This window comes from Mytilus edulis, chromosome 9, assembly GCF_963676685.1.
Source record: "Mytilus edulis chromosome 9, xbMytEdul2.2, whole genome shotgun sequence".
NCBI classification, from domain to species: Eukaryota; Metazoa; Mollusca; class Bivalvia; order Mytilida; family Mytilidae; genus Mytilus; species Mytilus edulis.
Genome location: NC_092352.1, coordinates 63,968,164 through 63,984,216, shown reverse-complemented (window position 1 = coordinate 63,984,216; position 16,053 = coordinate 63,968,164). Strand labels below are relative to the sequence as shown.

Here is a 16,053-nt window from a genome sequence, read left to right as displayed (position 1 = left end):
GGAATAGGGAATAGGTAAACGAATAGGTAACGAATAGGGAATAGGGAATTAGTAAACGAATAGGTAACGAATAGGGAATAGGGAATTACTAACGAATAGGTAACGAATAGGGAATAGGTAACGAATAGGTAACGAATAGGGAATAGGGAATTAGTAACGAATAGGGAATAGGTGACGAAATATGGAATAGGGAATAGGTAACGAATAGGTAACGAATAGGGAATAGGGAATTAGTAACGAATAGGTAAACGAATAGGGAATTAGTAACGAATAGGTAACGAATAGGTAACGAATAGGTAACGAATAGGGAATAGGAAATTAGTAACCAATAGGTTCACGAATAGGGAATAGGTAACGAATAGATAACGAATAGGGAATAGGGGAATTAGTAACGAATAGGTAAACGAGTAGGGAATAGGGAATTAGTAACGAATAGGGAATAGGTGACGAATAGGGAATAGGTAACGAATAGGTAACGAATAGGGAATAGGGAATTAGTAACGAATAGGTAACGAATAGGGAATAGGAAAATTAGTAAACCAATAGGTCACGAATAGGGAATAGGTAAACGAATAGATAACGAATAGGGAAATAGGGAATTAGTAACGAATAGGTTACGAATATGGAATAGGGAATTAGTTACAAATAGGTAACGAATAGATATGGGGAATTAGTAACGAATAGGAATAGGTAACGAATAAGGAATAGGGAATTAGTAACGAATACGTAACGAATAGGGAATAAGGAATTAGTAACGAATAGGGAATAGGGAATTAGTAACGAATAGGTAACGAATATGGAATAGGTAAAGAATAGGGAATAGGGAATAGGTAACGAATAGTTAACGAATAGGGAATAGGGAATTAGTAACGAATAGGTAACAAATAGGGAATAGGGAATTAGTAATGAATAGGTAACGAATAGGGAATAGGTAACGAATGGGGAATAGGTAACGAATAGGGAATAGGTAACGAATAGGTAACGAATAGGGAATAGGGAATGAGTAACGAATAGGTAACGAATAGGGAATAGGTGACGAATAGGGAATAGGTAACGAATAGGGAATAGGGAATTAGTAACGAATAGGGAATAGGGAATTAGTAACGAATAGGGAATAGGGAATTAGTAACGAATAGGTAACGAATAGGGAATAGGAAATTAGTAACCAATAGGTCACGAATAGGGAATAGGTAACGAATAGATAACGATTAGGGAATAGGGAATTAGTAACGAATAGGCTACGAATATGGAATAGGGAATTAGTTACAAATAGGTAACGAATAGATATAGGGAATTAGTAACGAATAGGGAATAGGGAATAGGTAACGAATAGGGAATAGGGAATAGGTAACAAAAAGGTTACGAATAGGGAATAGGGAATAGGTAACGAATAGGTAACGAATAGGGAATAAGGAATAGGTAACGAATAGTGAATTGGTAACGAATGGGTAACGAATAGGGAATAGGGAATTAGTAACGAATAGGTAACGAATAGGGAATAGGGAATTAGTAACGAAAAGGTAACGAATAGGTAATAGGGAATTAGTAACGAATAGGTAACGAATAGTTATAGGGAATAGGGAGTTAGTAACGAATAGGGAATAGGTAACAAAAAGGTAACGAATAGGGAATAGGGAATAGGTAACGAATAGGGAATAGGGAATTAGTAACGAATAGGGAATAGGGAATTAGTAACGAATAGGTAACGAATAGGGAATAGGGAATTAGTAACGAATAGGTAACGAATAGGGAATAGGGAGTTAGTAACGAATAGGGAAAAGGTAACAAATAGGTAACGAATAGGGAATAGGTAACGAAAAGAGAATAGGTAACGAATAGGGAATAGGGAATTAGTAACGAATAGGGAATAGGGAATTAGTAACGAATATGTAACGAATAGGGAATTAGTAACGAATAGGGAATAGGGAATAGGTAACGAATAGGTAACAAATAGGGAATAGGAAATTAGTAACGAATAGGTCACGAATAGGGAATAAGCAACAAATAGGTAACGAACAGGAAATAGGGAATTAGTAACGAAATAGGTAACAAATAGGGAATAGGTAACTAATAGGGAATAGGGAATAGGTAACCAATAGGTGACGGATAGGTAATAGGAAATTAGTAACAAATAGGTAACGAATAGGGAATAGGGAATTAGTAAAGAATATGTAACGAATAGGGAATAGGGAGTTAGTAACGAATAGGGAATAGGTAATAGGTAACAAATAGGTAACGAATAGGGAATAGGAAATAGGTAACCAATAGGTTACGAATAGGGAATTAGTAACGAATAAGTAACGAATAGGTAATAGGTAACGAATAGGGAATAGGGAATAGGTAACGAATAGGAAAAAGGTAACGAATAGGGAATAAGGAATTAGTAACGAATAGGTTACAAATAGGGAATAGGGAATTAGTAACAAATAGGTAACGAATAGGGAATAAGGAGTTAGTAACGAAGAGGGAATAGGGAATAGGTAACGAATAGGTAACGAATAGGTAACGAATAGGGAATAGGGAATAGGTAACGAATAGGTAACAAATAGGGAATAGGAAATTAGTAACGAATAGGTCACGAATAGGGAATAGGGAATTAGTAAAGAATAGGTAACCAATAGGTAACGAACAGGAAAAAGGGAATTAGTAACGAAATAGGTAACAAATAGGGAATAGGTAACTAATAGAGAATAGGGAATAAGTAACGAATAGGTGACGGATAGGTAATAGGAAATTAGTAACAAATAGGTAACGAATAGGGAATAGGGAATTAGTAAAGAATAGGTAACCAATAGGTTACGGATAGCGAATAGGGAATAAGTAACGAATAGGTAACGAATAGGTAAGAGGGAATTAGTAACAAATAGGTAACGAATAGCTATAGGGAATAGGGAGTTAGTAACGAATAGGGAATAGGTAACAAATAGGTAACGAATAGGGAATAGGGAATAGGTAACGAATAGGGAATAGGGAATTAGTAACGAATAGGGAATAGGGAATTAGTAACGAATAGGTAACGAATAGGGAATAGGGAATTAGTAACGAATAGGTAACGAATATGGAATAGGGAGTTAGTAACGAATAGGGAAAAGGTAACAAATAGGTAACGAATAGGGAATAGGTAACGAAAAGAGAATAGGTAACGAATAGGGAATAGGGAATTAGTAACGAATAGGGAATAGGGAATTAGTAACGAATATGTAACGAATATGGAATTAGTAACGAATAGGGAATAGGGAATAGGTAACGAATAGGTAACAAATAGGGAATAGGAAATTAGTAACGAATAGGTCACGAATAGGGAATAAGTAACAAATAGGTAACAAACAGGAAATAGGGAATTAGTAACGAAATAGGTAACAAATAGGGAATAGGTAACTCATAGGGAATAGGGAATAGGTAACGAATAGGTGACGGATAGGTAATAGGAAATTCGTAACAAATAGGTAACGAATAGGGAATAGGGGATTAGTAAAGAATAGGTAACCAATAGGTTACGGATAGGGAATAGGGAATAAGTAACGAATAGGTAACGAATAGGGAATAGGGAATTAGTTACGAATAGGTAACGAATAGGGAATAGGGAATTAGTAACGAATAGGGAGTAAGTAACGAATATGGAATAGGTAATAGGTAACAAATAGGTAACGAATAGGGAATAGGGAATAGGTAACAAATAGGTTACGAATAGGGAATAGGGAATAGGTAACGAATAGGGAATAGGGAATAGGTAACGAATACGGAATAGGAAATTAGTAACGAATAGGTAAGGAATAGGGAATAGGAAATTAGTAACGAATAGGGAATAGGGAATTAGTAATGAATAGGTAACGAATAGGGAATAGGGAATTAGTATTGAATAGGTAACGAATAGGGAATAGGGAATTAGTAAGGGAATAGGTAACAAATAGGTTACGAATATGGAATAGGGAATAGGTAACGAATACGGAATAGGAAATTAGTAACGAATAGGTAAGGAATAGGGAATAGGATATTAGTAACGAATAGGGAATAGGGAATTAGTAATGAATAGGTAACGAAAAGGGAATAGGGAATTAGTAATGAATAGGTAACTTATAGGGAATAGGGAATAGGTAACGAATAGGGAATAATAGGGAATTAGTAACGAATAGGTAACGAATAGGGAATAGGGAATTAGTAACAAATAGGTAACGAATAGGGAATAGGGAATAAGTAACAGATAGGTAACGAATAGGGAATAGGGAATTAGTAACGAATAGGTAACGAATAAGGAATAGGGAATAGGTTACGAATAGGAAACAAATAGGGAATAGGAAATTAGAAACGAATAGGTAACGAATAGGGAATAAGTAACGAATAGGTAACGAATAGGGAATAGGGAATTAGTAACGAATAGGTAATAGGGAATTAGTAACGAATAGGTAACGAATAGGGAATAGGGAATTAGTAACGAATAGGTAACGAATAGGGAATAGGTAACGAATAGGGAATAGGGAATTAGTAACGAATAGGTAACGAATAGGTAATAGGTGACGAATATGGAATAGGGAATAGGTAACGAATAGGTAACGAATAGGGAATAGGGAATTAGTAACGAATAGGTAACGAATAGGGAATAGGGAATTAGTAACGAATAGGTAACGAATAGGGAATAGGAAATAAGAAACCAATAGGTCACGAATAGGGAATAGGTAACGAATAGATAACGAATAGGGAATAGGGAATTAGTAACGAATAGGTTACGAATCTGGAATAGGGAATTAGTTACAAATAGGTAACGAATAGATATAGGGAATTAGTAACGAATAGGGAATAGGGAATAGGTAACGAATAGGGAATAGGTAACAAAAAGGTTACGAATAGGGAATAGGGAATAGGTAACGAATAGGAAATAAGGAATAGGTAACGAATAGGGAATAGGTAACGAATAGGGAATAGGGAATTAGTAACGAATAGGTAACGAATAGGGAATAGGGAATTAGTAACGAATAGGTAACGAATAGGTGATAGGGAATTAGTAACGAATAGGTAACGAATAGCTATAGGGAATAGGGAGTTAGTAACGAATAGGGAATAGGTAACAAATAGGTAACGAATAGGGAATAGGGAATAGGTAACGAATAGGTTACGAATCGGGAATAGGGAATAGGTAACGAATTGGGAATAGGGAATTAGTAACGAATAGGTAACGAATAGGGAATAGGAAATTAGTAACGAATAGGTAACGAATAGGGAATAGGTAACGGATAGGGAGTAGGGAATAGGTAACGAATAGTTAACGAATTGGGAATAGGAAATTAGTAACGAATAGGTAACGAATAGGGAATAGGAAATTAGTAATGAATAGGTAACGAATAGGGAATAGGGAATTAGTAACGAATAGCTACCGAATAGGGAATAGGGAATAGGTAACGAATAGGGAATAGGTAACGAATAGGTAACGAATAGGGTATAATAGGGAATTAGTAACGAATAGGGAATAGGAAATTAGTAACGAATAGGTAACGAATAGGGAATAGGTAACGAATAGGGAATAGGGAATTAGTGACAGATAGGTGACGAATAGGGAATAGGGAATTAGTAACGAATAGGGAATAGGTAACGAATAGGGAATAGGTAACGAAAAGGTAGCGAATACAGAATAGGGAATTAGTAACGAATAGAGAATAAGGAATTAGTAACGAATAGGTAACGAATAGGGAATTAGTAACAAATAGGGAATAGGTAACGAATAGGTAACAAATAGGGAATAGGAAATTAGTAACGAATAGGGAATAAGTAACGAAAAGGTAACGAATAGGGAATAAGGAATTAGTAACGAAAAGTTACGAATAGGGAATAGGTAACGAATAGGGAATAGGGAATAGTTAACTAATAGGTAACAAATAGGGAATAGGAAATTAGTAACGAATAGATAACGAATAGGGAATAGGGAATTAGTAATGAATAGGTAACGAATAGGGAATAGGGAATTAGTAACGAATAGGGAATAGGGAATTAGTAAAGAATAGGTAACGAATAGGGAATAGGGAATTAGTAACGAATAGGTAACCAATAGGGAATAGGACATTAGTAACGAATAGGTAACGAATAGGGAAGTTGTAACGAATAGGGAATAGGTAACGAATAGGTAACAAATAGGGAATAGGAAATTAGTAACGAATAGGGAATAAGAAACGAATAGGTAACGAATAGGGAATAGGGAATTAGTAACGAAAAGTTACGAATAGGGAATAGGTAACGAATAGGTAACGAATAGGGAATTAGAAATGAATAGGGAATTAGTAATGAATAGGTAACGAATAGGGAATAGGGAATTAGTAACGAATAGGTAACGAATAGGGAATAGGGAATTAGTAACGAATAGGTAACGAATAGGGAATAGGGAATTAGTAACGAATAGGTAACGAATAGGGAATAGGGAATTAGTAACGAATAGGTAACGAATAGGGAATAGGGAATTAGTAATGAATAGGTAACGAATAGGGAATAGGGAATTAGTAACGAATAGGTAACGAATAGGGAATAGGGAATTAGTAACGAATAGGTAACGAATAGGGAATAGGGAAAAAGTTACGAATAGGTAACGAATAAGGAATAGGAAATTAGTAACGAATAGGTAACGAATAGGGAATAGGGAATTAGTAATGAATAGGTAACGAATAGGGAAGAGGGAATCATTAACGAATAGGTAACGAATAGGGAATAGGGAATAAGTAACGAATAGGTAACGAATAGGGAATAGGGAATAAGTAACCAACTTGACGTCCATGCCTTATTCCCAATTAGAACCATATGCTCCCAGGGCACAGCTTTATACGACTGCAGAGGTCGAACCCTGAACAGTTGGGGCAAGTATGGACACTACATTCAAGCTTGATACAGCTCTGAATTTGGATTGTGATTAAATGGTTGACACAACATAGGTTTCTGACACAGAATAGTTTTGTCCTTAAACTAGATAAATGCTTGTTTAGGGCCCCTTTGGGCCCCTAAATCCTAAACCTTTGGGACCATAATCCCCAAAAACAATCCCAACCTTCCTTTTGTGGTTATAAACATTGGGTTAAATTTTATTGATTTCTATTTACTTATACTAAAGTTAATATCCAGAAACCATCGGTCTTCTGACGAAAAATGACGACTACGACAACGAAGACAACAGCTTGATACTAATATACGACCAATTTGTTTTTAATTTTTACGGTCGTATATAAACAGGAATGTATTTTTTACAAAGTTTACTTCTGGATACTATCTTATGATCACAAACAAGCTTCTGTCCAAGTTTGGTACACATCCAGGATAGTTTAAGAAAGTTATTAATATTTCAAAAACTTTAACCACAGAGTGAATATTTGTGGACGCCGCCGGGATTACTATGCCGACGACTACTATGCTGACGACTGAATGTAGGATCACTATAAATAATGTCTTTCTTGTTAATCTCGAATGCATAAATGAATGTTTTAGTAATATTCATATAATTTTATCAACCTTCATACTGGAGTTTGATAATGCATGATTAGTTTCACAGAAGTAAAACACCTGTCTTCTTTAGTTCCTAAATGTAAGGGTTATGATAAGCTGCCTTACCCTTAATAGGGGTATGATCCAGGAGAAAGCGTATAAATATATAACCCACAGTGAGTAAATAGTCATTTTTTGTTAATATGTTTAAAATCATTGATTCAAATCAATCAGAAATAAGTAAGGATTTAAATGTGTATACACCTGTCAATAAAATTGTTTGTTAATTTGGTATTTCAACCTAAGAGGGCAAAAGAAATAGAGAGTCCTTAGTGGTTCCAATGAACATAACATTGAACAACAAATTGGAGGACTTACCTGGTTTGTATTGGATACCTAAGTTTCACAAAATTTCAAACAAACAACGGACCATTGCCAGCTCATTCAACTAAACAATTTTCTTTTAGATTCTAAAAAACTCTAAGAACTTCTGGATAATTTCAAATCTTGATCTTTTTCTAATATAAGTTCTATCAAAACTTTTGATTTTCTACCCTGTATAACACTAGTCCCCATGTGAAATTAAAAAATCCCCCAAAAGAAATAATCCACAATGTTTTTCAAGAATAGCAGGAGACTGTCAAGTGCCTGTATCACTTACCTTGGCCTAAATGCATATCTAATAAAATGTTTCACTGAGTACATACAACTGCAAAAGATGAACCCTGAACAGTTCGGGAAAATTTGGACACAATATTCACGCTTGATTCTGTCTGAATTTGAATTGCGAACAAATTTTCGACATCTAGGTTTCTGACAAAGTATAAATGTGGTCAAAGATCTTGATAATCAATTGCACAAATTATTTTCATTTGTAAATTCTTCTTGAAACCTATCATATAATTTGAAATTTAAAAATTATAAGAAAAAAAAAATATCAACCCCTTTGAAAAATTGGAAAATAAAATCCCCCAAGCTTTTTGAATAGTGGCAATTACCCCAAAACTCAATCCCAGCCTTCCTTTTTGTGATATGGAACCTTGTGAAAAACAATTTCAGAGAGATCTATACACTACACACAAGTTATTGTTTGGAAACTACAAAAATGCTTGCTTTTGGTCCCTATAACTCTAGAACAGTAAAGGTGATTGCACCAAAATTCAAAATTGATCTGTATATTGTAGTAATAAGCATTGTGTATAAGTAAACTAAAGTTAGGGAACGGACGTACGTACGTACTCCAGAGTGGAGTGGCTACTGTACCTGGTCTATGCTCTGAAAACTCAATTACAACTTACCTTTTGAATTGTAGGTACGTTTGAAATATGAGCAAGTTTTCCAAAGGTGTCTCTGACTTGATCCATATCCAACCCATGTTTTTTTGGTGAGGTAGTAAAATGCTCATGGTTTCTTAAATGACAAATAAAATGTACTTTATTCTATATATATATGATGAGAAAAGAAGTTGATAAAACTTCCAGTTACTGTTAGCAGAAACATATAATACAAGAGATTGGCAACTCTAGTAGAGTCTATATAACGGCCAATGAAATCACTTGGCTACCGGAAGTGCTTGGGATGATGATGTGACCTGGGATGAAGATAGGCAAATTCCGCCATTGTTGTAAAGAGAGACGATACGCTTCAAGATTTTTTTATCGTTTATGTCCATTGTTTTCACAGCTAAAGCCTGTAAGTATATTCAAAAGATACATTTTACTAATTCTACTAATTTGTTTATACTATAATGTGCTGCTATGATGATAATAATCAAATACAGACCAATTTAAAGTCGGTGCATTCAGCTTCCCCTCTTTATTGCTGTAGAACTGGTCTGGTCCACAATTTTTTTTTCTTCATAAAACGTAAAAAATTTAAAATGTATAATATTTTTTTTTGTGTTTTTCTACTCCCGATTGTTTTCCCGTTAAAATGAGACTATTTTCGTATAGTTTGGTCAAAAAGTGTTTCATAAAATACCATCAAAGGGGATTTTTTTTTGCATTGATACCCAAATCCATCTATGAACTACCAGCAAAGGTGACTAATATTTTCATATTGATATAAAAAAAAAAAACCAGCTACATGTACAATGTGTGTTGGTATCCTACTTTTGTTAAAAAGGGGTATCAAATTATCATTCTTCTTTACAAAGTGGAGGTGTATTATCCATTAAGGTATTTTTATGTCCAACCTTTACAGTCTTCACACTGAATGGCAGCCCAAGATTGCTAAATTGCTCCCGGGTCTGTAAAAATCATATCTACCAACAGAATCTAACTTCGAAATTTCAAAAATAGAGCCTCGGGCCTGTAGATTTAACAGTTCATCGTAATGACTGCCTGTAGGTCCACCTATAGCTAGTGACCTACATGTACAAAAATGTACGTGTACAATAGAAGGGACATTATGTCTTCTGGTCTCTTTGTTTCATCCGTTTGTCCGTCTGTTTTGCTTCAGGTTAAAGTTTTTTGTTAAATAAGATTTTTTTATCCCAATTTCAGGGTTCACTGAATACAACATGTACAATGTCAATGTATATCTGTGGTGATGGTGCAAGTTTCAGGTTAAAGTTTTTGGTCAACATAGTTTTTGACTTGAAACTTAGTACACATGTTCCTTTTGATATGATCTTTCTAATTTAAATTCCAAATAAGATTTTTTACCCCAATTTCATAATAATTTAAAAAAAAGATGTGGTATGATTGCCAATGAGATAACTGTCCACAAGAAAACAAAATGACACAGACATTAAGAACTATAGGTCACCGGACGGCCTTCAACAATGAGCAAAGACCATACCACAGTAAGCTATAAAATTTCCCTTTTTGACAATCTCAGTCAATGTTAACCACTGTAATCAGCCCTTCATGTCTTGTGGCATGTTTCCCAAAAAATTTGGATAAAATATCATATATATATATATCCATGTAAAGTTAAAACAATAAGTAGAAGGAGTGTGTTAAGTTAAAATATATATTTATGTATTTATAGTGGATTAAGAAACAAGTAATTTCACGTTTTAGTAACCCCTTTTAACTTAGCCGTTTTACACCTGTGTAGCTGCATTAGCCTGGTCTCTTCAAATCTTCAACAGTGTCTTTTACGTGCAAGAGATATTGCTCTCTCTTAACACAAGTCAGTCATTTATCGTCCCCTTCTGATGGACTAGCATTGATTCTCAAGTCCATACTTGTAAATGGTGTCAAGGAAGAGTCTGAAAGTCATTCCCTGAAATTTTCACACTGGAACGGGTATTGAACCAGGAACTAATGTTTCTGAGATCAATGCACCATCCAGTACACGACTACTCTCTATTTACTGAACTCCCACCTACTTGTACCTCATTTATATGCCCTGTAGACCATAATTTTTTTTTACAATTTTTTATTAAACACTGTTAAAGTTACAATGTTGCTCCCATAGATTTAATGTAATAGAATTGTTAAGAATATGGTATTCAGTATACCAGCAGTTTATTCGGAACTAAATATACTTGGCTTTATCGTTATCCATTTACACTACGACGTCATACAAAGGAATTCCGGGATTCCCCATGCATTATTGCGCAGTCATATAATAGTTGTTATCCTGATCGGACGTCCCCATTTGATGAGCGGCCTAAAAGAAAACCATTGACTCAAGCCTAGGATTGTGATATTAAAGGTAATATATTGCATACACTATCCCTATAAAATCATTACAGTGGTGTCAGAAGTCGGCACGAATCCACTGATTTACACCGTTAATCGGTGACATCCATTCGCGCCATATTTTCATATTTTTTCTTTGTTTTCGCGAGAGGAAAATCTTTGTTTCTTCTCTCCCGCGATTGTATTATTTCATGGCGCGCTGATTTATCAATACTATTGATATTTGCGCGAGTGATATATTCGTTTCATATTGATTTTGTGATTATCAGACTTTCCGTGGGATAAAATTCCCATCCCCCTTTTTGTAAAACAGTTATAAAATACACAGATTTGCATACACCTAGAGAATAAGACAAAATAACCTTATAAAAAAAAATACTAGTGGATATTATTGATTATCTATTTGGTTTACTTCAGGTTTTGTTTATTTATATTAATACAAATCAAACCAGAGCGTCAGATCTTCTGATGTCAGATATCATTTATATGTTTTTCTTTTGTTTTTCATAAATTATTGATACAACTGTGTGCATCAGATCTTCTAATGTCATAGTTGTTATCAAATTATTTTTTTTAAATTTTTTTTTAATTGTCTAGTCGGTTTTACCGTCTGAAAAGTGTTCACTCATTAAAGAATGTGTTGATAATAAACTTTCCATCTGATGAGTTGAGCCTTTTTCAACTGATTTTTATAGTTCGTTCTTATGTTGTACTGTTATACCACTGTCCCAGGTTAGGGGGAGGGTTGGGATCCCGCTAACATGTTTAACCCCGCCACATTATTTATGTATGTGCCTGTCCCAAGTCAGGAGCCTGTAATTCAGTGGTTGTTGTTTGTTTATGTGTTACAAATTTGTTTTTCGTTCATTTTTTTACATAAATAAGGCCGTTAGTTTTCTCGTTTGAATTGTTTTACATTGTCTTATCGGGGCCTTTTCTAGCTGACTATGCGGTATGGGCTTTGCTCATTGTTGAAGGCCGTACGGTGTCTGTGTCATTTTGGTCTTTTGTGAATAGCTGTCTCATTGGCAATCATACCACATCTTCTTTTTAATAAAAATGTACTACTATTTGTTGTGAATTGTGTATACATACGTCATTGTTTACAATTTTATACCTGTGTTTAAATAGTAAAAAAAAAATCTGAGTTTAAGAATTTGTATATTTGATATTAAAGAGAAAGACAAATATAAACATATTTGATTGTTTCACTTATGTTTATTTACATTTATGCATATAAAGTTTTGAATATGTATGTCCTTTAACTTAGATGATAATATAAACAGGTTTATTAAAATTAGTTAATCTCTGAAACAGCTTTGCGCGTCAGATCCTCTGATGTCATAGGTGTTTTCAGATTGATTTTTGTTTTTTGCTATACTTGTGTTTTCATTGGCAAATCAGAATAAAATCAATATACCAAATTTTCTGAAATTGTGATTGTATGTAAAAGCGTTTGTGATTATTTAAAAAAAATTGTTTGTGATGTTGTGTTTTTGTGCTTGTGTTTAAAAAAAAAAGGGTTATTGTTTTGTGATAGTGCTAGTGTCTGTATAGTAATAGCCTATGCGTACATATTACTTTTGTTATTCATCCTGACACTATTCAATTTCTATACAAGTAGTAATATACATTGATTTTTTTTTTTGATTTTTTATAAAAAGTTTATTAGATTTTGGCCATTATGTCGCAACCTATCAATATAAACATAGCTTCATTGGAACAACTTAAACAGATATCAGAAATAAATGACAGAAGAGCACAAAAGATTATTAACAAAAGAGAAGAGAAAGGCTCCCCTCTTATTTTGGAAGACCTAAAACTTATGACGGATATTCCTAATACCATGTGGGATCCACTGATGAAGACTGGGGTTTTAATATTGGAACCATCCGAAGAAATCCAAGAAGGGATCCAAGAAAATGTTACGGGGAAAGCAGAAGAAAATGCCAAAGAAATTAAGAAGATGGCAGCAATGATTAAAAAAATTAAAAACTAGTTTTTCAAATACAGAGAAAGACAAAGCACTAATGAAAGCAGATCATGAACATAGGATTGCAGCTGTAAACCAGGACTTCACAGTTAAGATGAAAAACAGAGAACACGATTACGAACAACAGTATGAAAAACTTGCCAAGAGACATAAGGAAGAAATGGAAGAATTGATTAACAAAGTTAACGAAAGAGAGCTGACATTAAATCAATCTATAGAAGAACGAAATGAACAGATAAAAAAAATACAGATGACTATGAAGACGGAGACAGATGATAAAACCAAGTTACAGGGGATGATTGAAATATGGTCATTACCAAAAGAGAATCCTAGCATGAAAATAGCCGAAACTAAAGATGAATCTAGTTGGAAAACCAAAACTTATACACACACAGGACAGGGCAGTAAACGACAAGATGGTTCATTGCCACCTAAGATGAGCACATATGATGGTAGGAGTGACTGGCGACCGTACCTTGTTCAATTTAATCATATTGCCAATAGATATAACTGGACGAATCAAAACAGACTGGACAAGCTTATTGAATGTTTGAGAGACAGAGCACTTAACTTTTTTACCACAATACCAAAGTCAGTCCAGGAAGGATACCAAGCTGTTTGTAAAAAGATGGAAGACAGATTTGGAAGAAAGGACTTACCTCATGTTATAAGGAGACAACTGCAAGACCTTCGTAAATTACCAGAGGAACCTCCTGATGAGTATGCAGAGAAACACAGGATCTTGCAACTGATGGGTTTCCAGAAACACCTGATGATTTTATTCAAATAGTTGCCACTGATGCTTTTCTGAAAGAATGCATGGACAAAAAGGCAGCTTTAACAGCGATGGATAAGAATCCTGATAGTTTGGACAGAGCGCTTAAGTATGTGAAGAGTGCTGTTCCCGATCAGAAAGTTATTTTAGGAAATAAAAAGCCTGAGGTTAAAAGGGTAACATTCCACGAAACAGAAACAGACGTGTATGACTCACATGGGGATCATGAATCTACAACAAGTGTAAGAGCTTTGTACAGAAAAGGAGCAAGTGATACTAATGTAATTAGCAGATTTGAGTCAAGACTTAAAAAGACAAAAGAAGATGTTCAGGACACAAAGTCAAGCATCAAACAGATACTGGACATTTTGAAAAGGGGTAATTCAACCAATAGATTCGGACAATCACAAAGATTATCCAGTCCAGGAAGAAGTCTTATTAGAGATAATAAATGCTTTAACTGTGAAGAAGGACATTTTATTGCACAATGTGAAAAACCAAAGAGTAGATCGCCACAAAGATATGGAAACAGGTCAAGGTCACCATCACCAAATGTAAACAGGGAGTCTTTAAACTCCAACGGATTGAAGCAGTAGGCCGACCTTCAACCCATCCAGGTGATATTGGAAGCCCACAACTCTCTCTTTAGACAAACAAACTGAATTCAATTTATATAAGACAAATATCCCAGACTCAGACGCCAAAACATTATATATTCCTGTAGTGGTGAACAGTAAGAAAACTTTCGAAGTAATAGACACAGCAGCGCAGGTGTCGGTTATAAGTAAAACATATAATGGCCAATAATTCCTTTCTAGTTGTACAATAATTCCGCTGAGCCGGTGTTAAGACTTTACTTGCGAAGCGTACTGTTCTTTCCACTCCATCTTGTATCTGACTTAATTCTGCCCCGATAGATTTTTGTGAAGCATCTGTATCTAGAATAAATAGGTCATCAGGTGTTGGATAACTTAATATCACTGAATTTATCAAAGCTTCTTTAAGATTTTAAAAAGACTGTGTTTGTTCTTCATTCCATGCAAATTCTGCCTTTTGGACCAGTAAGTCGATGTAAAGGTTCCGCAATTTCGGCAAATTGTTCTATGTGATCACGATGGTAATTAATAAACCCTATAAAGGATTTTACTTCTTTTCTGTTCCTTGGTGTTGGCCATTTCTTTACAGATCCTATACTGTCAGGATTCACTGCAACTCCATCGGCGCTGACTATTTTCCACCAAAACTTCACTTGTGTTTGCAGCAGCTGACATTTGCTCGGTTTAAACTTTAAGTTATGCTTCTGGAACCTCGAAAACACTTCACTTAAACTACAGATGTGGTCATCAAAATCTTTGCCTAAAACAATTACATCGTCAAGATATGCTAGAAATTCTTTCCAGGTAAGGCCTTGAATAACAAGCTGAATTACTCTGCTGAATGTTGCAGGACTATTAAATAGACCGTATTTAGTAACAAACGCTGTCTTGTGTCTGTCTTTTTCGTCTAAGTTCACCTGATAATATCCTGAGGCCATATCAAGCGTTGATATGAAAACGGTTCCTTTCAAGGTGTCTAAACATGTGTCTATGTTCGAAATCGGAAACGCTTCTTTTACAGTGACGTCATTCAACTTCCGGAAGTCTACGCAGTATCTGAGCTTCCCGTCTTTCTTCCTTACTAAGACTGGTGGCGATGCCCATTCCGAAGTAGATGGTTCTATAATTCCTTTATCTAACAATTGCTGTAAGTATTCTTCATCTTCTATCTCAAATCCCAGGGGTGTTTTTCGCATTTTCTGTTTAATAGGATGGGAATTTCCAGTATCAATCTTATGTTGGATATCTCCATTGAAAAGTCCAATATCCAGGTCATCCTTAGCGAAAATATCTTGGAACTTCAGTAATAATGTGGCTAGCTGCAATGACTGTTGGTTGTTCAAATTTGCTAGTGATCGGTTGAATAGTTCTTTTAAATGTGTTGGTAGTTTCTCTCTTAGCTGGTTCAGGCCAAAGGACTGTTTTGGATCAATATCTATTTTATTCAACTTTAAGCTATTTTCGTCTGTTTCCTCCATTACAGCATTAATCTCTAATCATATACCCATCTGAAAATCCTTTTTTTTTTTCAGAGTTTTAAATTGCTCTGTTGGATTTCTAAGCATTACAGGAACTTGTTTATTA

At 34.8% G+C, this 16,053-nt stretch overlaps 1 protein-coding gene across 4 annotated transcripts in view; it reads right to left on the bottom strand.

Annotated features, from left to right (window-relative positions):
* LOC139488805 (probable E3 ubiquitin-protein ligase HERC4) overlaps nucleotides 1-16,053 on the bottom strand; it is a 248,104-nt gene that overhangs the window by 135,224 nt on the left and 96,827 nt on the right. For all 4 annotated transcript variants that reach the window (XR_011656085.1, XM_071274726.1, XM_071274728.1 and 1 more), the window contains exon 12: nucleotides 8,751-8,862. Coding sequence is in view for 3 of the 4 variants with exons in the window: in XM_071274726.1 (XP_071130827.1) it covers nucleotides 8,751-8,862 (112 nt within the window). In the remaining variant the exon portion in view is untranslated. The remainder of the gene's footprint in view (nucleotides 1-8,750; nucleotides 8,863-16,053) is intronic.